General features: G+C 50.2%; 1 protein-coding gene across 1 annotated transcript in view; it reads right to left on the bottom strand.

Moving 5' to 3' along the window:
- Window positions 1-23,353, bottom strand: part of Ttc28 (tetratricopeptide repeat domain 28) — a 595,992-nt gene that overhangs the window by 88,998 nt on the left and 483,641 nt on the right. The window contains exons 7-8 of the mRNA XM_026412187.2: window positions 5,349-6,690; window positions 3,620-4,143 (exon numbers count right to left, since the gene is read on the bottom strand). Of these exons, the coding sequence (XP_026267972.2) occupies window positions 3,620-4,143; window positions 5,349-6,690 (1,866 nt within the window). The remainder of the gene's footprint in view (window positions 1-3,619; window positions 4,144-5,348; window positions 6,691-23,353) is intronic.

Below are 23,353 nucleotides of genomic sequence, written 5' to 3'. Positions count from 1 at the left end.
TAATAGCACAGTAGAGGGGGAATGAGACAAGAGCTCTCTTCAAATGCCACGTTGGTGGCACAGTTTCCGGGACACTCAGAGGAGGCCCAGCAAGAGCTCAGGTGATGCTGTGAGCAGCAGACAGGTTTGCTGGGTGGGAAGAAATGGAAACAAATGTAACCTGAACCTGGCGCCCTCCCAGATGCGAACACAGAGCTTTGCACTTGGAGACTACTGGCCGAGGAATTTATCTTGTCCGATTCTCTGGCTGGCAAAAGCTTTTCCTGAGAGTAAAGCACAGAATCCACCATAATACTTCTTCCCGTGTCGCCGCACAGCATCGAGTGGGCGCTGGGGGAGGCATGCAGTGTTCTCCTGAAAGTAGAACGGGATCTGGCCTGCCCCTGCGGCTGCTGAGACAGCACGTTCCAAGTCCACTCTGTTTCCCGAGAGTCTGAGCCTTTGATGTGCCTCCGTGGGGTGGCAAAACCAGCACTCATATCAAAAGACTTAATTGAGACTGTCCTCATTTTAATGGCCTCAGATAGGCCCCTGCAGTCTGGTTCACTTACCCACAGCAAGCTTCTGGGTTTCAGGACACCAGCAGCCTGTGGGGCCTTGTGGGAGTCCAATCTAAAGGCAGCTACTTACAGTATCTGTCACTAAGCCATTCTCAGTGTCACTCTGCCCTCATTCTCCTGCTCCCGGTACAGAGCGGCTGGCTTGTGAAGAAGACAGCATGGGGGTCCCCAGCCTGCTGCACCCAAAAAGCAGGGCTTCCCCTGGTCCACGTCAGAGGTGGCGCTGCCTCTGCACACACCAACCTGTCACTTGTCAGCTACTGGAGAGGGGCTGAGCTGGAGGAGAGGCCCTGATAAAAGGGACTCTCTGGTTCAGGCTCATGAAATACATATTTCAAATGCACATTATCTTGTATTTTGGGGTGGGGTGGGGTGGAGACTGGGGATTGAACCCAAAAGCATTTTACCACGGAGCCCCATCCCCAGCCATTTTTATTTATTTAGAGACAGGGTCTCACTGAGTTGCTTAGGGCCTTGCTAAATTGCTAAGGCTGGCCTTGAACTTGTGATCCTCCTGCCTCAGCCTCCCATGTTGCTGGGATTACAGGCACGAGTCACCATGCCCAGCAACTCATATTTTTAAACACCTTACAAAAAGGAAACACATGTGGAAAAAAGATGTTTCTTGAGAGAAAACCAGGAGGATACTGATTGTTTTAACTTTCAACAAGCTGCCAGGTTGGTTCTCCAGTTTGATGTCCCTGCCAGGTGTGGGTGTGAGTCAAGTAAACTGCCTGGTTCCTGTTGTAGCCCAGCACCTAGGACACCTAACTAGCATTAGGCAGTGCTCTATGACAAACAGGTAAAGGCCCATTGGACAGCCAAGTGCATGGTGCATACGGGCAATTCCAGCAGGAGGATCGCAAATTCAAGGCCATCCTGGGCAACTCAAACCCTGTGTCAAAATAAAATTTACAAAGGGCTGAAGGTACATCTCAGTGGCAGGGCACTTGTCCAGCACGTGTGAAGCCCTGGGTTCAATTCCCAGAATTGTAAAAAAAACAACACAACCCCCTCCCAGACACGGTGAGTGGCCTGCCCAGCTCCTATGTGCATCTGCTGTTCAGGAGCCCACACAGCTCCCTGGGGTGGAGCGCCAGAGACTGGCGGCATAACCCCAAGTAAATCACCAAACTGCCCAGTCTCCCTTTCTTCATCTGCAAGATGAGAAACCAGAGGCTTTACCCAGAGGCATCCATCGCATCACCTGGGGAGCTTGTTCAGCTGACTTAGACCCAGCCTCACTGGGAGATGCCAATGCGGGGGGAAGGGCGATGCTGATCTGCAGCCCCCTCCCCTCTGAAGGCCAGGAGAAGGCACTGGGGTATTTTCCAGCTGAACTGTCCCCTCAGTGCAAGAGGCTGCAGACCAATCTTGGAGCACACGAGAGCACCTTGCAGGGGCCTGCACCCGTACCGGCCAGACCCTGTGAGCAGGGCATGGAGGGCTGCTCTGGCTGGAGCTCTCCTTAAGGCAGATACCACGAGAGGCTACAAACACGAGTCTTCAGGTCTCCATGAGACTCAGGAATTGCAAGAAGTAATAAAAAAGGAGCTGGCAGTTTTCCCTGGTGATGGTGTGGTGTTTCGGGCAGCCAGCTGTGGCACGGAAACAGTATTTCAGGAAGGTCTGGAGAACACAGCTGAGAAGTTGTCAGATGCTGGGTCTCAATTTAATAGTTTTCACAAATTCAACTGAAAATTGCCCCTAGACTGTTGGAATTTCACCAGTCAAGTGGCTCCGGAAGCCAGAAGCCATTGTTCATATTGAATGCACCAAGGCACGGCCCCATCTGCAGGGAGTGGGAGCTAAATAAGGCCTGGACAGAGGCTTGCAGTCCCCCAGGACCCTCAGCCTGCAGCCAGCGGGCCCATCTGTGCAAGAACAGGGAGCCCCTCCCTCGCCCTCCACTCTGCCCCTGCTTCTCTCCCGGTTCCCAGCTGGAGCTCAGCAGTAGCCAGGACAGCACCGCCCCAACCCTGCACTGTTCTCTGCGGTTGGAAATGGCCCCCCACAGGGTCTTGTTTGGTTCCCGGGGTGAGAAAACCCAGAGCCCCACTCTGCAACTAACCAGCCGCATGGTCAGGAAACAAAGACCCTAACCCCGAGCCTCAAGGTGACTTAGCTGCAACCTTCAAGGTTGCGAGGATTAAATAAGATTAAATAAACTACCTATGCAAAACCTTTTGGAAACTATAAATAAGAGGTTTCATAGGAAAACAGCAATCATTTCCTTTCACTGGTGAGTGGAGGGCATCGCCTCTGCCCTCTCCTGTCCAGGCTTGGAGGAGCCCAGTGTCTGTGGGAGGACCTCAGAGCAGAGGCCACCCAGGGTAAACAGGGGGAGGGCAGACCCTGCCGTGGGGCTTCTGCTCTGGAGAAAAGGAGGCGTCCAAGGACCCACTGTGCTCAGCAAATGGAGGGAACCTGATGGCAGAGGAGGAGGAGAAGCAGCCAGTTCCCAGGGGCACCCGGAACAGAACCCGCCACACACAGCCCAGCCCTGCAGGCCCAGGAGGAAAGCTGGCTGACACTCAGCCAGCTGATGCTCAGGTTGGGCCTCAGTCACCGGCTCAGAGCTGATGACTACACAGCTGTGGTACAGGTCAGGTATTTCCTAGGGGACACAGGACTTGTGGCACACAGACCCTCAGCTAGACGTGACCAGGTCTCACTTGACTCGGGTGTGAGGTTGTGTCGTTCACCCAGCAGAGGGTTCTGAGGAGCTGCTCCCTGGGCAGCTGGTGTCACTGACGGTGTGGCAATCTGGGCCCACAGAGCAGGATAAGGTGTTCTGGACAATGACTCAGGGCTCAGCATGTGGCTCGATGTTAGAGCACTTTCCTAGCACGTGTGAGGCCGGGGTTCGATCCCCAGCATGGCAGGAACACGAAAAGAACCATCAGTGAAGCGCCTCAGAACCACCCAGGGAGCCACTGTGACTCTGGAGTTGAGACAATGTGGCCTCTGAGACCCTCACTCCATGCAGAGACGACCCCTCAAACTGCATACTCCCCCGAGTCTCTGGCAGACGGAGACAGGGTGGCCTGGTCACCTACCTTCCTGTAAGTACATGACGGCCTGGGAGTAGTTCTGCAAGGCATGGTGGGTCCTTCCGAGGCTACTGTAGGACACCGTCTTGGCCACCAGGTCATTCATCTGTGCAGCGATGCTCAAGTGCTGCTCTTGGTAGACCACAGCCCTCTCGAAGGTGCCCAGGGACTCGTACGTCAGGCCCAGGTTCCCGTAGGCTCGGCCCTGGCACGTGGGGTTATTGGTTTCCTCGGCGATCTGCAGATCGAGCTGGTGGTACTGCAGGGCCGTGTCGTACTCGCCCATCTGCTGGTAGACGCCCCCCAGGCCACAGGCCGCGTCACTCTCCAGGGCTCGGTCCTTCATCTCCCGAGCGATGCTGAGCTGGCGCTCGAGGCAGGAAATGGCCTGCTCGTAGTTCCCCAGCTGGCTGTGCAGACTCCCCAGCTCGCCGTAGGCCTGGGCTTTGTTGGAGGCCTCCCCGAGCTCGTGGGCCACCACCAGCCTCTTTTCGAAGCACACAAGGGCTTGCTGCAGGCTCCCCATGGCCCTGTGGGGATGGAGACAGAAAAGCAATGATATTATTTCGTGCAGGTGCAGACATGCCAAAGCCCCTGAGAAAATGGAAAGCATTTGTCACTGTCACTTACTATAGAAGCTCTTAACTCCTCTTCTAGCTAAAATCTATCATGTGCCCTTAGAGTGAGATGCAGAGGAATTTCATAATCTGGAAAGCAATTCAAAAGTCATCCCTTAGTGACCTTCCCAAGAGCTCGAGATTCAATGGGATATACACCCCAGAGGGAACATAAAACATATTAATAGGCACAATGATAGCAAGTGAACTGTTGGGTTCTTCGGGCTTCCCAATTTCCACTACTGCTTAGACTATGTTTTTGAAATCACTTTACAGAGGCTATAAATCTGTCACCTGGGCTTCTCAGAGCACTCTGTGGGTGATGATTTAGTTTGACCCTTCCCCTTCCTCCCATCCCGGGGCCCTAATCCCCTGCTTATGTGGTGAGGCCATAGATTCTGCAGACACAGGCACCCCACATTTGGAAGAAAAGCACCCTTGGCCAACTGTGTGTCTTTGTGTGCTGCTTGGAGATGACACGATCAGAATGGGAAGAGCACGGGACCTGGCAGAAAATCAAACCAGTTGTGTGGGGCCTAAGGATTCCTTTTCCTGAGTCTCAGTTTCTGGGGGGGGGGACACATCCTCAGGCCTGGCAGGTGATAGTGCACAGAAACCAGGACTGCTCTGTCAAGAGAGCTCTGAGAGGGGCCCAGCCTGGTGAGGGCGTGGGGGAGGGGTCTGTCCACTCCTGCAAATATCGGGGGGCTTTTAGGAAAAGGAGTTGGTGGGTAGGGATAAACACATTCATAAAATGTGGGAGGTATTTAGAAAAGCCCTGTCAAATTGATTCATTCCCATTCCCATCCCTATTCACTCTTTTATCTTGATCTTTTTGATATCACTTCTGGAGTCAGAGCCCTGGGTGTGACTCTTAGTCATCCCTTTTAAGCTGTGTAATCTTAAGCATTAACCTAACCTCTCTGGGCTTTGGTTTCTTCTTCCGTAACACAAAGGTAATAATATCACCTGCTTAACACAAAAAGTGTGGGAGAAAGCAAAGGAGGTTCGTGTGGAAATGCTTTGTAGCTAATAAGCTGGCACGCAGAGGTGCCCTCACCCTCACCGCTGCCCCTGTTGTAGGCTTATCTATCTGATCTGTCCTCTGTCATTTTTACCTGTGTCCGTTTCCTAGCCCCCGGTAAGCCTTGGCTTGGTCTTGCATTCGATTCAGACTCTGGGCCACAGATAAATACTGCTCGTAGTACTTGATGGCTTCCTCGTAGTCACCCAGGGCCTCGTAGCAATCCCCCAGGTTGCCATAGGCGCGGCCCCTGTCGAGCACAGACTCGTTGCCGCTGAGCTGCTGCAGCATGGCCAACTGCTGCTCAAAGTAGCCGATGGCTTCCTCCATCACGTTCATGTTCATCTTCGTGATGCCCATGTTGCCATAGACCTGGGCCTCTAGGCTTGGGTCCTTCAGCTTCTGCCCCAGATCCAGCTGCTCCTCGTAACACTTGAAGGCCATCGTGTACTTGCCAAGGGCCATGTAGACAGCAGCCAGGTGCCCGTGGGCTCTGCACTCCCCTGGCAGGTCGCTGAGCTCCTGGTACACCTCGAGCTCCTGTGTGTGATAGCCCAGGGCCTTGTCATACTTCTGGATCATCCGGTACGCAGTGCCCAGGGCTGCGTATGCACTGGCCTCCAGCCTTCGGTCCTTTACGTGATGGGCTAAGCCCAGCTGCTGCTCGTAGAATTTTATTGCACCATTTATATCTTTTTTACAGATGAATATATCGCCCAGGTTCCCTAGGGCCCGGAATTTAGCCTGGGAATTATTCAGGGACTGGGCTAAGGACAGCAGGTACTTCTGACACTCTTCAGCTTTGCTGAAATTCAGCAGTGCCTTGAATGCGAGGCCCAGGTTGCAGTAGGCTTTCGCCTGGCTCAACTTGTCATGAAGGTCTTTGGCCAATGCCAGGTCCTGCTCATAGTACTTCACCGCCTCCTGGTAATTGCCAAGGCAGTAATGGGCATAGCCAAGATTGTGGCAGACCTTCCCTTCTCCCTCCATGTCCTGGAGGTCAGGAGCGAGCCGCAGGTACTGTTCGTAATAGGGGGCAGCCTGGACATACTCTCCCCGGGAGCAGTGGAAGTTCCCCAGGTTGCTGAGGGCCCGGGCCTCGCTCTGGATGTCCCTCAGCTCCCTGGCGATGTTCAGGTGGTTCTGATAGTGCTGCAGGGCCCGGTCGTGGGCGCCCAGGGCCTGGTAGGCCACAGCGAGGTTCCCGTGCGTGGACGCCTGGGAGGCGCGGTCGTTCACTTCCATGGAGATCTGCAGCTCCTGCCGGTGGTACTTGACCGCCTGGTCGTACAGGCCCAGGGCGTTGTAGGCGTTGCCCATGTTTCCGTAGGCGCGGCCCTGGGCAGCGTAATCGCTCAGCTCCTGGGCGATGCACAGGTGCGTCTTGTGCAGCTTCAGCGCAGTGTCGTAGTCGCCTTTCATCTGGTGGATGATTCCTGGGGAAGGAAGAGAGAAGGCCAGGAAGATGGGCATAACTGAAGGGTAATTTAGGGGAAAAAATGTAATTTGCAACTCAATTTATAGTAAATACTATCCAGATGAATTAAAGAATTTCAAATAACAGAAGGTAGAATTAAATATTTATCAACTCTCCAGAGAGAGGAGAGCTTTCTAAGCTTCAAAGCAACAGGAAAAAACATTGACAGATTTGATTACAATTTTTGTACTGCAAATAAATATCTAAAATTAAAAGGCAACAAATACTGGGATATATGTGAAACACATATGAAAAAATTTAATATCTATTGTGAGTAAAGATATCATTCAGGTTTAGAAAAAAATCAAGACCCTGATTTATTTTTTAGAAAAATATTTCTAGTTGTAGATGGACACAATACCATTTATTTATTTATTTATATTTTCTAATGTGGTGCTGAGGCTCAAACCCAGTGCCTCGCATGTGCCAGGCGAGTGCTCTACAACTGAGCTGCAACCCCAGCCCCCCAATTTATTAAAAGAGGCAAAGAACTAGAAATGTTAGCAGACAACTCACATCCAAAGAAATACAAAGAGTAACCACAGGGGGAAATGCTAATTTCCTTTAATAATCAAAGAAATGCAAAATAAACCAACCCTGAAGTACCATTTTACTCCTTCTAAATTAGCAAATAAAAAATTTAAACACCCCCTATACTGATTAGGTTGCCCTGAAATTGATAAACATAACAACTGCTGGGGACATAAACAAGAACAACCTTTGGATCAGCAGTGTGCCAAATGAAGACAGTCCCACTGCGTGTGCATGTGCGTGCGTGCGTGCGTGAGAGAGAGAGAGAGAGAGAGAGAGAGAGAGAGAGAGAGAGAGAGACTGGGGATTGAGCCCAGGGAGTCTGTCATTGAGCCATATACCCAGCCCTCTGCCTCCAGCTTTTTTTGAGACAGGGTCTCTCTAAGTTGCCAGGCTGGCCTTGAACTTGAGATCCTCCTGCCTCAGCCTCCAGAGTCTCTGGGACTGAGGGTATGAGTTACCACACTCGGCATCTGGTCCTACTCTGACCCCACCATCCTGCTCAAGGGAGCATAAGCTAAGGAAATCAGTCAACGGCCACACAAACTAAGTGCCTCTAGTCTTTGCTGCAGCATTATAGAGAAGTGGAAAATCAGAAACATCTTAAATGCCAAACACTGGGGGACTGTGCGAGTGCATTTTGGCATATCAACTCAACAGAAGATGACACCGTTATTAAAAAGGTCATTATGAAGTCTGTGCATTAAAATGGGAAATGAGCTCACAATCGGGTTAACTGGAAAAGCAGGAAGCAACGCTGCAAGCTGCAGGTGACAAGTAGGAGAACAAAATTTGTGTGCGTGGACAAGACCTGGAGGGGACTCCACAAGATGAAAGTAGCTGCCTTGCTAAGTGAGGGGATTTGAGTGATTTTTGTTCCAAAATTTCTTGTAACTCTGCTCTATGCTTTGACAATCAACAATCACAGCGCTTCAAACAACCCCCATAAACTGCACTCCAGTTCCTAAGCCAAGCCACTGTTTTATCCGCAGTTCAAAATGAGATGCATCATGAATATAAATTAGTTCCAACTGAGGGGTGTCATCAGGGTAGCCAAGGTGGCCCATCCCAGCTGGGGCGGGAGGGGCATTGGAAGAGGTGCAGAACCTTGTGTGTGCTTCCTCCTGGCTCTTGGTTTTGCACATACCTTTCTGTGCACCAGTAGCAAGCTCTGCAGTGGTGACCAACACCTGCAGAGGCACAGGAATCTTAGCGTCACCAAGATGAGCTCTTGTGCAAATGTCTGATTTGAAAATGGGAGCTGTCGAATCCCTGCCTTTGCAACTTACCTAACTTTATGTCACCCTTTGTTCACCGACTTGTTCACCCAGCAAATGTGAACTAGACTTGTGATGGCCACAGGGGTAGAGAGAGAGATGAAGCCACTCTGCCCTCTGTACAGAACCATAGGGTGGCGGTCAGGTGCGAATCACGCCAGGACACATAATCAATGCTGAAGTCGGGGCGCGGGGGTGGGGGTGAGCCTGCCAGGGCCACTCGATGGCCCTTCCTCCCCACCTGCCGTGGAGGTCTGCCCTGCCAAAGAGTCCTGCCTGCTCCTGGGCCTGCCGCCTCTTTGACATTAACTGGACTTAGGGAACTGGGTAAATCACTTAGCCCCACTCCACTGTATTCAGTTCTATAAAATGAGAATTAAGAATAGTGATAGTGACACTAGAGGGTGGTGATAAGGATCAAATGACATAAAATATTTGCAAGTGCACTGTGAACTGTAAGTGAAATTCAAGTATCAGTACTGCAATCACTATATACTTCCAGGAAAGGGAATTCTTGAGGTGGCAGAGGTAAAATACCGTAATTCTTCTGTGTGATTTTTATGAGTCAAATATTCCATAATCTTAAAATAACTAAATCACAGTACATCTATATTAATGGGATGATAACATTAAAATGGTAATGTAGTTATATTAAGGAAATATATATGCTACAAAGCCACATTTTGATAAAGACTAACAGGGCACATGTATGCAAACGTATTTACTTTTTGTGTGTGGTGGTAGGATTGAAGGTTGTTGTTTTTTCTTTTGACTTATCTGTATTTAATTTTTTTTAGTTGTAGATGGACACAATATCTTTATTTTATTTATTTTTATGCGGTCCTGGGATTGAACCTAGGGCCTCACATATGCTAGGCAAGCGCTCTACCACTGAGCCACAGCCCCGGCCCTATAAATACATACATATTTTTAAAATAAGGAACATATAACCCTTAAAGTAATTTTGAACTCTGGTCCAATGGGAGAAGTAATGTTTCTGGGACTGATCCGGGAGTCCTCCCTGGGGTCACTGTCCCAGGCTGGTGGCATCAGGGGCGTCCCACCTGGAAGGCTGGCAGTGTTTCCGAGTCTGTCTCAAGGTCAGGAACTCTAAGGGGCCCGAGAGGAACTAATGCCTCGGCAACACCTGGGATCTCAAGCTGTGAGCCGAGGGCAGCTGGGCAGGTGGCAGGGTGCCTGGATCTCCCACAAGGATGGCTTGCAGTGTTGTGGGCACCATAGCACTGGATTATTTCAATGACCTCCCCCTTCTCTGCAGCACTAGGGACTGAACCCAGGGTAACTCTGCCACTGAGCCACATCCCTACGTCCCCAATCCTTGTCTTTAAAAATTTTTTTTGGAGGGGGCCTGCCTTGACCTTGTGATCCTCCTGCTTCAGCCTCCCGAGTTGCTGGGATTACAGGGGGGCAATGCTCAACCTTGCCTGGCTGCAATGAGTTTTAAGCCAGTATTATTACGTTTGGTTGCTACAATGACAGAGGAAGCAAGCAACAGAGGTCTTCAGAGAAGGCCACTAGAGGCAGGCTGGTCTTCATGTATGTCCCCCCACCAAAGACAAGGCCTCCTGGCTAGCCCCCCACCCTCCTCCAGGATTGATTGTTCAGAAAGCTGAGTCTCAGGAAGGCACATGATGACAGAAAAGGCACCGGGCTGCAGAATAAACCAGAAGTCCTGCTTTACAGGCCTGGCTCCTGCCACATTCAGCTGAGTGTCTTTGAGACAGTCAGTGTCTCTGAACTTTGCTTTCCTATTATTTTAATTGAAAGTTGGTTTTATTTTGGCATTTTTTGCTTTCTTACAAACAATGTCAGGTTATAATCATCTCAAAGAAGGAGTATGAGAAGCACATACACAGCTGGGCATGGAGGCACATGCCTGTAATCTCAGCTACTCAGGAGGCTGAGGTAGGAGGATCACAGGTTTGAGGCCAACCTTACAATTAAATGAGACCTGTCTCAAAATAAAACAAAAAAAACAACAAATGGGATGTAGCTCAGTGGTGGAGAGCCCAATTTTGCAAAAATAAAAATAAAAAACAAAACCACCAATGTGCGTTTTTGAACATATAACATGGCATGAGCAGTACTTAGAGAGAGAAAGGGAAGGGACTCTTCTTCCCTCACTCTGGCCGGAAGAGTCTGGGCTAGTTAATAGGGAGCAGTTGGTAGATAATGGCTACCCAGGGTTCGATGATTTGCGAAGGGAACTGCCTGCTGGTGACAGCAAAGTGATCTGACCTGCAGCCAGCCCTCCAAGCCTCCTCCCCCAGCCTCTGTTCTTCCTTCCCAGGGCCTCTGAAGTGTCCAGAGGAAGGGTCTCAAAACAAAGCCTTCCGCAGCAGACAAGGGCGAGGGGTGGGCCTGGCGGGGCGGGGCACTTTTTCTTCTGCCCCTCTCTCTGCTGTCCCCGCCGCCAGTCTGGGGGATTCTGAAGGGAACACTGTGCTTGCTCTCTTTGTTGAGCGACATAAAAGCGGCCCTGAGAGCTGCCAGCAGAGCGACTGCACATGCTGAGGGGATAATCTGCAGATCCTCCTTCCCTTTCCAGACCACAGCTTGATTTTCCAGGGCCGTCACTCAGATGAAGACTTACAGAGGGCCTGTCAGCAGGGGCGCGCGAGGTGACAACGTGCTGCAGGGAGGGAATTAAATGAAGATTAGTGGGGCAGAAGACCCTCACAAAGCCCTGCTCTCACCAGGGCGTGCGGGGGAAGGACACGTGGTCGCGAATCCAACCCAGAGCGGGCCTCCTGCTCGGTCACTGCCTACTTCAGAGGCCGTGGTGGTGAGGCTGGGGGGCCTGGGACACAGTGAGCGCTCCCGACGTTTTGATTTTATCATTAACCATTGAGCGCAAAGAGCGCAGGAGCTGCGAACGGGGCAAGCCCACAATTTCAACTAGGACTCGAACGCGGGGTATCTGAGCGGTGGACCCTGCCGCCTTTCTCCGTCGGGCCTCCGTGCCCCTCGGCGACAGTGGGTGCGCTCTTCCGCTCACTGAGGGCACCCCCGTTGTGATCACCCCTGTGCGCGACCCGGAGGGGCTTCCAGCCCTGACGTACCCTCTCCCGCTTTCAAGGGAACTGAGATCTGCCTTATCCAGCGACCCCCGAAGAAAACACAGGACCTGGGGACTGGAGGGGCCCACAAGCTCGCTCCCGCAAGAGGCGGCGTTAGTGGGCGAAGCAGGGCGAGAACCCTTGGACCCCTGCCTTGGCTGCACCAGCCCATCGGCTTCCACCGAGGACAGGTGCCATGGGCGGTAGCCGCACTGATAGAGGTCTCCGGAGAGGTACACGTGGAAGTATCTTAAAAGGAAACAGCATGGCTTCTACGATTTGCTCTAACAGTACTCCAGTGGTGGCAGGGAAAGAGGGACCGTGTGTGTGCCTGCCCACGTGCACATTTATGAAAATAGATGAAACAAAATTAGCAAATGTTGATAACGGGGTTATGAGTTTGTGGGGTTCATTACACTATTCTCTCCACCTGTGAAAATGTCCATAATAGAGAGTAAATAATAAAGATTGGTTAGAGGGGGCTGGGGATGTGGCTCAAGTGGTACTGGGCCTGCCTGGCAAGCATGAGGCACTGGGTTCCATCCTCAGTACCACATAAAAATAAATAAGTAAAATAAAGGTATTGTGTCCAATACAACCAAAAAAATAAATATAAAAAAAAGACTGATAGAGAAGTTTGCACTGCATTTTCTTTTTTAAACTGGGGACTAAACTCAGAGGTGCTTTACCACCAACCTACATCCCCAGCCCTTTTTATTTTTCACTTTGAGAGAGTCTGACTAAGTTCCTGAGGCTGGCCTCAGCCTCCTGAGTTTCTGGGATTCCAGGGCTGAACCACAGCGCCTGGCTAACACGGCATGTTCTCGTGTAACCCCTTCTGGATCAGGAAACTTTTTTAAGTCCTGATCTAAGTCCTGATGTGGATGGTTAAGTCCCTTTTTCTGTCTCTGGGACCTCAGTAGAGTCACTCCAGCCTTCACACTGTCTGGAGCGTGTGAAGGACGTGTGTGGACTGGCAGCAACACAGGCCTTCACCCCACTGACTGAGCTTGGGTAAGACGATGACACTTTATCTTTTGTTCTGAATGCTCTTAGAGGATAGGGTGGTACTTTATCTAGGACAGGAGGGGACAGTAAGAACAGCTGAGGCCACCTGCTCATGGTGAGAGTCCTGACTACTCCACCAGCTCCTCCTGCACATGGGGAGGGTGGCCCTGAGTACCCATCATCCCGACCTAGACACCTTTATGCTCCTGGACCCTCTCCCTTCAACTTTGCACGTATAGTTCTTTCACATTGTTCATAAAATACCTTGAAGCTTGTGGTGGGGATGAGGGGACAGACCTGGCTACTACACAGATGGCTGGAATCCAGGGCGTGAGAGCACCAGACGTGTGGCTCACTGGACGTCACGTTGAACATGTTTTCTGGTGACTATGCATGTCCCTGGAGACAAGTCTCCGTTGTTTGTGCCAAAGGAGGGCAGCAAAGGTATGAGACTTTAAATGGCAGATAATCCCAGAATCACCTCCCCCAGGACTGCAGCTGCAGACGTGCCCTCACGGTGGGCTCCTCCAGGAACGCTCTGGGCCTGGCTCCCTGCCCCATGACCTCATTCGCACCTCGAAACAATCCTTCAAGGTTGGTCCTGTGATCCCAGAGCCATGGAAAGTTGGAGAATGTTCTCAGGCCTGCAGGGCCGTCAGGGCAGGTTGGTACTAGAACCGATGTGCGTGGCTCATGGGCCGGACTCTTTCCCTGCTCCTCCTGGAAAGCCTGGTGGACAGGATTCTGTGCCTGCTTCTCCTGTGTTGCTCAGCATCCAAGCTGGCAGCCCAACAGAGGGATGGTCTGACTACGTCTGTATCTAGAGAGCAGAGTGTCCATTAGAGACCAGAAAAATCCAAAGGGACTCCGGCCTGTAGAAGGAGCAGGGGGTGTGATCGCCAGTGGGCGCCACCTCTGGGGAACTCTGGGCCATCTCACTATCTCTGGCCTCCTTACACTGGGTCTACCAAGTCCAGCAGCTCTGCCTGTTCTCTCAGGGGTCGGTGAAGCTAGGAGCCCCATATCTTCTTTTGCTTCAATAACAGTTGAGCCGGGGAGAGTTCAATGGCACTTCTGTCTCAGATCCCAGTGCCTTACCTCTGAAGAGCCTGCTGTATGTAACAAAGTCAGCAGGGTCGAGGAAATCCCTCTTTTCATCTTCTCCCAGCCCACTCCACTGGAAACTACCTATTTTTCTTTCTTTCTTTTTTTTTTTTTTTCCATTTTGGGTACCAGGGATTGATCTCAGGGGCCTTGGACCACTGAGCCACATCCCAGCTCTATTTTGCATTTTATTTAGAGACAGGGTCTCACTGAGTTGCTTAGCACCTCGTTTTTGCTGAGGCTGGCTTTGAACTCATGATCCTCCTGCCTCAGCCTCCCGAGCTGCTGGGATGACAAGTGTGTGTCACGGTGCCTGGCCTACCTATTTTCCTAACCAAACTTGAGGATATCCAGAGGTTCTGATTGTTCAACCTGAAGCTTAAAGGGAGCAGACTCGGTTCCTCTGTGGTCCCCAACTGCTACCATCCCCAAGTCTGGGCTGCATGCACAGTGACAAGAAGCCAGCCTGGAGCCCACAGATAGATATTCCTCTGGCTTCACACACGGCCACACTTCCTGCCTCCTCACACAGTGAGAGACGGAGGCTGTAGTGAATAGCTCAGACATTCCCGGGCTGTGCGCTGTAAATCCAGAGGCCATGGGAAGATTAATCGAGCCATGAAGCAGAAGAAGTAATAATTAAACCTATTAAAAAGGAGGTGGCTGGAGAGGGTGCTCGGTGATGGATGGTGAGGTAGGGAGTGCTAGGCACAGTCATCCCTAACAGCTCTGGCCAGGCCACTGTGGCGGGAAGCCCGGAGCGAGTGAAAAATGCGCTGGGCCTGGCTGGCCGAACCCCGCCATTAGTCACTGCTTGGAAAAGCCCAAGTGGGCCTGGTTTCACTCCGGATCACAGTAAGAGGCGGGAGGCACCTCATAAGTTAAATGTCGGGGTCCCTTCTGTTTCAGGGCCTGGGTGGACTTTGAGGTGCTGAGGTAGCTGCTCCTGCCTCCTGGTTCAGGCCTGGAGCAGGACCAGTCCCGCCTCCTGAGCACCTCCCCAGGTCCCCTGGCCTGCAGAGTGGAGGCCAATTAAAGTGGCACTTACTGCCTTTCCCACCCAGCGCCAACCCAGCCACCCCCGGGGTCCCCGTGGTGCTGCCAGGGCCACCAGCTCCTCACCCTCACCTCCGGCTCCCTCCCCCCACATCTTCTCCTGTGAGTGACCGTCGTCCCTTCCTGGTGTGGGCCGCCTTCCTCCCCTGGCTGTGGGAGATGCTGCACTCAGGAGAAGTCGGGCACGGCCAAGGACTTGCATGGAAATGTGAAGGGAAGTGACGTGTTCCTTCTGGGTGGTTCTGGGAAACACTTGGGCTGCGACACTCGGCTCCCTCTCGCCCTGCCGTGGGGGCTGCAGAAGCTGTGCGTCCCCCACGGTGCAGCTCTGGGAAGGTGGCACGTGGCAGGACTGGATCAGTGAGTCACTCGAGGGCCACAGGAACCTGCTGTCGGCCTCGTGTGACTCCATCACTTGGGTGTTTCAGGCCACTGTTGCTAAGGTGCCATCATACCCCGAGGGATGTGCCACTGGCATGGTGCCAACCTTCTAGGCCTCTGTCACAGCCTACAAGCTCATCCTGCATCCCAAAGAAGCCCGCGAGAGGAGAGGCATCTACTAAGAGAAGTGTCCAGAAGAGTTTTTGAGCCATATGCAACTCTGGGCGCTTGAGGCTTTAGCCCTGGATCTAGTGAGACCACTAACATATGTCATCTTGGACCGAATTACATGGACCCAAACACAACAGGCTCAGCTTAACTGAGGGTCCACATCTCACCCTCAGGGTTACTTGATCTGTTTTTGGTTAAACGATGCTATTAAAAAAAGAACAATTAGATCTATTATAATACTTATATAATATAAATATAATATAATCTACTATAATATTTCCTGTGAAATCTTGTTAACATCATACATCTGTCCCCAGAATCCCCCATATAAGACCCTCTTGAGTGATTTCCTAGCACTCAGCTTCCCTCCCTGAGGAAGGCTGTGCTCCCAACTTCAGGGGAATGTGAATCATGCCCTTCTCTTTCCCTTGGCTTCCAGGAGACTGGAAAATGAAGCTCTAATACGACAAGCGGGTCAGCCTCCTGGGCTGCAGGCTGGGCTCTTGGTTCTCCTCTTAGTGTTCTACTTTTTTTTTTTTTTTTTTGCTACCCGGATTGAACTCAGGGGCCCTGGACCACTGAGCCCCACCCCCAGCCCTATTCTGTATTTTATTTAGAGACAGGGTCTCACTGAGTTGCTTAGAGCCTTGCTTTTGCTGAGGCTGCTTTGAACTCGTGATCCTCCTGCCTCAGCCTCCTGAGCCCCTGGGATGATAGGTGTGCGCCACTGCGCCTGGCTCTATGTTTCCCTAGGCTTGAATTTTCTATTTCAATTGCACCGTCATAAGCTAAATAAACAAGCCATCAAAAGCCCCTTCCACACCAGTGGCAGTGCATGGGGCTGCCGCACCCCCACTTGGTTGCCTGAGCTCTGTGATTCATTCCCTGGGCCAGTCCTGCCGGCTTTAAGATCCCAGAGGTGCGGGCTACTTGGAGACTGCTTTATGGTGGAAAGGCTCCAGCCAGGATCTCAAGGTCCCTATTTCTGGTTTTACTACTTCACTGTCACATGTGACAAAGGCAAGTTACTACTTCCTCTGGCCTCAGGTTTTCATCTTTCTCAGAGGCTGTTGTGAAGATCAAACAAAATAGTGAATGCCACAGCCTGCTGCTCCACGTTCTAGGTCACTGACGTTAGTTAGTCCAAACAGCTTCATCATGTGGTTCTCAATACTGCAAATGACAAAGTAAAAAAGCTGCCGCTGCTCCTAACAGTATTCTTATGGAGCGTAAGTCACTCTAGGTCTTAGATGCAGAGTATTTCCTAAGTAAATGCCTTGGGCACCAGCTCATCTCACCAAAGACCAGTGCACAATTATGGGCCCTGGGGACATGATGGCCAAGCTCTGCAGGTGATGACAGAGGGGACCCATTTCCTTAAGTGTTTGGGCTGGAGGGCCCCCTGCACGGTGTTTGGAAGTGCCTCAGGGAGTTTTGATTGGCAGATTGTCTAGGGTACCAGGAGGAGGTTGTGGGGCCTAGGGTACTAAGTGGCTTGCATGTGGTTGGATGTCCCCAAGGCTTCAGGTGCTGACACTGAAGCCCCACTGTGAGGTGAAAACTTAATCCCACTGTGGTGTCTAGAGGTGAGGCCCTTGGGAGGTGACTGACCCTGGATAAGGTCATGGGATAGAGTCCCTGTGGTTGAATACTGGTGGCTTTGTAAGAAGTGGGAGAGATGTAGGCAGACACACGCATGCTCCCTGTCCCTTGCCATGCGATGCCCGGTGCCACCTCAGGACTCTTCCAATAAGAAGACCATTGCCAGGTCCTGGGCCCCTGATAAACCTTTCTCTTCCCAACTTAGTGTGTGGTGTTGTGTCATCAGCAATAGAAAACAGGCGAACCTAGGCGGCATGTGGGGAAGTCAGACACAGTGAGGAGCCATCGAGTCCCAGATGCCAAAACCACTACAAAGAGAAACAGTGGATGCTCCGAGGTGATTTTTATACTCTGGAACTACTAATTAATAATCTAAAAAAACAACTTCATTTCTGTACTGTCATCAGTTGAAGTTGTTAAAATAAATCATCAAAGCTAATTAATTGGGAAGTCTTTTGGCTGGTATCCAATAATTTAAGCAAGTCTGAGAAACTGGAAACCTTAATTTGAAAATCCAGCTTACTGGCAGATCTTATTCACCAGTTTCTTATCTGTGAGATGTAATTCATTAAGAAGATAAATTAAAACACCTTGATACATGGGCTTCCTCCCAACTTCATTATGATTATTAATAAGGGAGAGTGAACTCCTCCTAAATAGTAAGATAGTAGTAGCAATAATAATGACAGTAATATACAAAATTCCCCTTTGTGATCTCAGTGCAATGGTACCAAGAAAAACTGTGACTCACAAACATGTAATCCCAGCTCAGAGTTCTGTCCTAAGCCTTGGTCTAATAAATCCAATTGCCTACTGGATGTGTCTACCTGGCTACATCTCAGCCGGAAACTCACCATCTCCAAAAATATTTGTTGTACTGTGGAGTTGAATTAAACGGAACATTTTATGGCATTGTCAAGGCCCCTGGACCTTCATAATCTTATTTCACTCTAGAACAAAGGCAGGGTGGCTGGGTCTGCTTTTGAAGATGCTCACAGCTGGGATGGTATCCCTAAGGTACAGATCTAGGACTGATCCACTGCCCACAGCCTCCTGGCCCAGTACTCCCCACCCGCCCTGTTCCTTTGCCCCTCTGAGAATCTGAGGCAGCAAATGCTGCAGAATTCAGCCGGGCAGTCTGTGGTGAGGACAAAGCCCACTCCCAAGCAGCATCACGCCTTCAGCTGAGATGGGATGACAGGATGGCTTGGTCTGCCCAGATCAACAGGGAGTCCTGGAAATGCACAGGAAAAGGGAGGTGGAGTGGAAGAGCTGGCCAAAGGAGCAGCCCTTCAAAATGATTTCACTTTGCAAATTCAATTGCAAAGACAAATGGATTTTCTAGCAAGGCTGGAGAGCAAATTATGAAATCTGCTTTCCCAGGGCAATCGGGTCTGAAAAGCTTCATTTTAAAAATTCACACTGGATTGAGAATTCAAACTCTATGATTGTGTGAAGTGTTCTAGCTAGATTAAGCGTAATGCTATCAAAACAAGTGATTCATATATTCTGCTCATTTTTCTATTAGTACATGGGCTTGTGGTTAGGGCCATTTCAAAAACACGGAAAGGACCAAATGGGATTGCAATCGTGATAGCACTGACTGCTGTCAGCTGTTGTCCCCCATCTAAGGGAGAGGGTTTACTGGACTGGAGGCTTCTGAAGCTGACTTGCTCAAGCACATCACGGAGATGCCACTGATACATGTATTCCTAGAAAGTGCTTGTGATCTACTTTCAATCTGAAAACCCGCTTATCTCCTCTATTTGGGTGGCAGGTCAGGATTACTAGAAATCACCGGAACTTCAGCTTCCCGAACGCTCATTGGTTCAGGACACCTCAGCCCCGCCCACACACATCAGCAAGGGGTGCTTTCTTAGCCTGTCTCTTCTTGCAGACCTGTCCATCCACCCTCCTCTCCAAGTCTCCCACTTCTTCCAGGAACCACCAATCTTTCTGCCTCTGGTCACCTAGTAGCCAGGGGGAACATGGATGCCACTTATCTCAAGACTGAAGAAGACAACTTTCATGCCACCATGGCTTTTTTCACACCTTTAGTTGTGCATATTTTTACATAATTGAGATTTTACAGTAGATTCAAGATCGAACATAATCTTACCTTTTTTCAATTATAAAAGTAACACATGATTTCCTCTCTCTCTCTCTCTCTCTCTCTCTCTGTACCCCACCTCTCTCTTTTGATACTGAGGATTGAACCCATGATCATTTTACCTCTGAGCCATACTCCCAGATTTTTTTAATGTTTTAGAGATAGGGCCTCACTAAGTTGCTTAGGGCCTCACTAATTTGCTGAGGCTGGTTTGAACTTGTGATCCTCCTGCCTCAGCCTCCTAAATTGCTGGAATGACAGGCCTGTGCCACCACACCCAGCATATTATGCTTAGTTGTCAAGGACTTTACTTTTTATTTATTTTTATGTGGTACTGAGAATCAAACCCAGTGCCTCCCACATGCTAGGCCAGTGCTCTACCACTGAGCCACCACCCCAGCCCCAGAATAAATGACTTTTTAAAAGGCTTACAAGGGCTGGGATTGTGGTTCAGCGGTAGAGTGCTTGCCTAGCATGAGTGGGACTGGGTTCGATCCTCAGCACCACATAAAAATAAAGGCATTGTGTTGTGTCCATCTACACCTAAAAGATAAATATTTTTTAAAAAGTCTTGCAAGTGTCACCTGGCACTCATTTTCTATCATCATCATCATCATCATATTTTTGTGTATGTGTGGGGAGGGGGATGGAACCCAGGAACTCTCGAGTGCTAGCCAAGTGCTCTACGGTAGAGCCCCCCCGTCCCCGTCCCCAACACTCATTTTTACCTCCCTCTTTCCTGCCTGCTTTTGCTCATGGAGCTAAAAAGCTACATATTGACCTTTCCAGTGTCTGTGCAGCTAGGACTGGTCAAGGGCCACTACTTGGCTGATGAGACAAAAACAGAAGTCTCCTGGGATTTCCTCTGGGGTTTTAGCAAAAGCTTTTGCTTTACTGATGAAAGGACACAGAATCAGCTCCCTTCTGATTTGAATGAGTCATGATGCCTGGAGCTTCAGCAGCCCTCCTCAGAGCATGAGGCAAATGGGATTAGAATGAGAGAAAAATCAAGAGAATTAGAAAAATAGGCTCTGTTATTCCTGGGCCTCTGAATCTATGTTGGATGCTTCACACTTATTGTTTCGTGAGAAAAACAGGCCTTTATTTGTTTACAGCATTCCAAATAATATTTTCTTTTTTCTTATAGCCAAAAGATTCCTGTTAATATAGAAAATATTTAAAAATACAGATAATAGCTCTGTATATCTATGTATCTTGTGTCTATCATCTATCTAGCCTTGCGATTGTCTGAGATAACCATTTTAATGTAGCTCCCAATACTCTGAGGGTTTTTTGTTGTTTTGATGTGGATTATTTTGTTCATGTTATTGGGATCGCATTATATGTGCTAATTTTAAAACATAATTAAAACAAGACCAGGTTCTTAAAGGAAGATAAAAAGGATTTTGATGACAGCTATCTGCCACTGGAGATTTGCTTAGACTTGGATCATTCAACATGGCTTTAAAGGATGTAGACAATCATTTCTCACGTTTCTTAGTAATGAAACTGGTCAGTATATTGTTCTCCACAGCTCCATTCTGCAGGATAAAAAGTGTTTTAGTTTAGTAATTCTTCTGATAGTGTTCTCACTGGGCAAAAGTAACTAAGCCATTCCTAAGGTACACTGAGACAGGACCACACCAAACGTGGCTCTTGGTCATGTCCCTCTGGATAAGGGATTCCATTTGAAATGGGGCGGGTGGGAGGGAGGATGTAGAAAAAGAGATATTTTCTAGTGTTGAGAGAGGAGCCAAAGAAAGAGGTCTGATGGGGACGGCAGGCCTGAACCTGCCTTTGCAGCCAAAGCCATCTTACCGTGGCCACTGCACTGGGAGAAGGTAAGGTCAGGAGCCTCTGCTCAAAGCGCCCCTCCCTTCTTCCCACCCCCTTCTTCTACACCTAATGCAGCCCCCCTCTAGGTGCCAGTTCCGTGGATCGGTTCTGCCTGGTTCTATCTAAGCAGATCTGAGGGCTAGGCTCCCTGGGTTCCTCCTGCCATCATCCAGCTTCTGGTCCATCCGATTCTTTCCCCACAGCAACCTTTTTCCTTGGAGTTTCTGCTCCGTATCTTTGGGCATCCAGCTGAGGGTGCTGGACTTCTATAAACTATTAATTCTTAAAGTCAAACATTTTTGAAGGTCTGTTCATCTTCTGAGAATCATTATGTAGCAATATTTTTCACTTATCTATTTTTTTTCCAGTTTGACTTCAAATAAAGCAAGCTATATCTAGACCTTATATCCACCTATAAATAAAGAGTATGGGTTGTGCTCCAAAGGGCTCTGGACCCATTCTCCAAGCATTTGGGTGCAATAGCCAGGTCTCTGTCTCATATCTGTAGCTAGGTGACAGAATGGTAACACATACGATGCCCAGCTCCATTCCCAGGGTATAACAAATCATTTTACAATAAAGAGCTAAAATCATTGACACCTTAGTATGTGCCAGGCACTATTCAAGGCGCATCACATGTGTTAATTTAATTCTCACAGAAGAGGGTATGAATCAGGTGCTACAATTATCCTCCTGTTCCAGGTGAGTCACAGAGAGGTTAAGCAATTTACCCAGCATCTCACAGCCAGGAGGTGGCAAACAGGGATTTAAACCCAGGAAATCTGCTTCGAGAGTTCGAGGATGTAACCAGCACACTGGGTAGCCTTAATGACCATGGGACAATAAAACAAGGCTTCCATGAGGAAAGAGTGGGAGCTGGGGGATGCTAAGGGTCCCAGAGTTCCAAATCATCCCCTGGACTTGCCTGCGGTCTAGCTAGGAGTCTCGGGATGTCTCCTGCCCTGCCCCCTCAAGCCCTGGGGTGGGGAGGAGTTGATTCAGTTCCAGGTGGAGGGACGGAAGTCCAAAGACGGGAGTGACTTCCCCAAAGCCAGACAGCTGGGGACCTTAGCATGTACCTGCGGCTGTCCCATCTCCTTAGGCTCAGGCTCTGTGAGCCTCCAGAGGGAAAGACGGTGGTTGGTGACTCTCTATTGACCTGCTAACACGCTTTTATCATTCTTTCAGCAAACATTTACTGAGTCAGGGACAAGATAATGAGACAGGTTCCTGCCCCCACCCTGGTGGGGCACAATCGTGACCCTGGACAGGCCCCCAGCTTCTGGGTGCTCACTGTAATGGCCAGCGATGCTGCCAAAGCTCTTCTAAGTGGGAGGGGAGTAAAAGAATAAAGAATGCCTTCCCACCTGGAACTTTGGTAACACAAAACAGTGGAGATCAATACTGTGCAGGCTCGATGAAAGAGGCTCATATTTCTTCCACGATGTGCTTCTTACCTGCGATGGTTTATACAGGACTGTTTAAAAAAAGTATTATCACCAATCATTAATAGGACACACCAGCCGGCTTCACGCTGGTTTTTAAAAAATCATTAATGAAATTTATTTGGCATAAAGATAAGCTCATAAGTAATTCAGAAATGCTCAGTCCATTAAATAATAAAAAAAATGTTGCCTAGCTTGCTACAAAAATCTGGGTAAGAGACAAAAGGATGAGCTTTCTCTTATGAGACATCTGCATAAATTAGGTGAAAAAATGCCTGGCTCGGGGCTCAGCGACTGCACACACACAGGCACGTTCCTTAGAGGACAGGAACACAGAGATTGGAAAGCAGCAGAGTGACTGTAAGCTCTATTAGTGAAAGACACTGTGCCCTCAGGGCAGAAAACAACATGTGAACAAGAGAGATGCTTAGGTTCTAGGGAGGGGAGGGGAGGGGGGAGGGGAGGGGAGGGGGGAGGGGAGGGGAGGGGAGGGGGGAGGGGAGGGGAGGAGGGGAGGGGAGGAGGGGAGGGGAGGAGGGGAGGGGAGGGGAGGAGGGGAGGGGAGGAGGGGAGTGAAGGGTAGAGGAGACAGGAGGGGAGACAGAGGGAGGGAGGGGAAGGGACTGGAGGGGAAAGGAGAAGAGGGGAGGGTAAGGGAGAGGAAAAGAGGAGAGGAGAGGAGGAGAGGAAGGGAGAGGAGAGGAGGGGAGGGGAGAGGAGGAGGAGAGGAAGGGAGAGGAGAGGAGAGGAAGGGAGGAAGGGAGGAGGGGAGGGGAGAGGAGGAGGAGAGGAAGGGAGAGGAGAGGAGGGGATGGGAGGAGGGGAGGAGAGGAAGGGAGAGGAGAGGAGAGGAAGGGAGGAGGGGAGGAGGGGAGGAGGGGAGGGGAGAGGAGGAGGAGAGGAAGGGAGAGGAGAGGAGGGGATGGGAGGAGGGGAGGAGAGGAGAGACAGGGGAAGGGAGGGGAGAAGAAGGGACTGGAGGGGAAAGGAGAGGAGGGGAGGGGAAGGGAGAGGAGAGGAG

The sequence above is a fragment of the Urocitellus parryii genome, chromosome 3 (assembly GCF_045843805.1).
Source record: "Urocitellus parryii isolate mUroPar1 chromosome 3, mUroPar1.hap1, whole genome shotgun sequence".
Taxonomy (NCBI): domain Eukaryota; kingdom Metazoa; phylum Chordata; class Mammalia; order Rodentia; family Sciuridae; genus Urocitellus; species Urocitellus parryii.
This window is presented reverse-complemented; position numbering and strand designations above follow the sequence as displayed.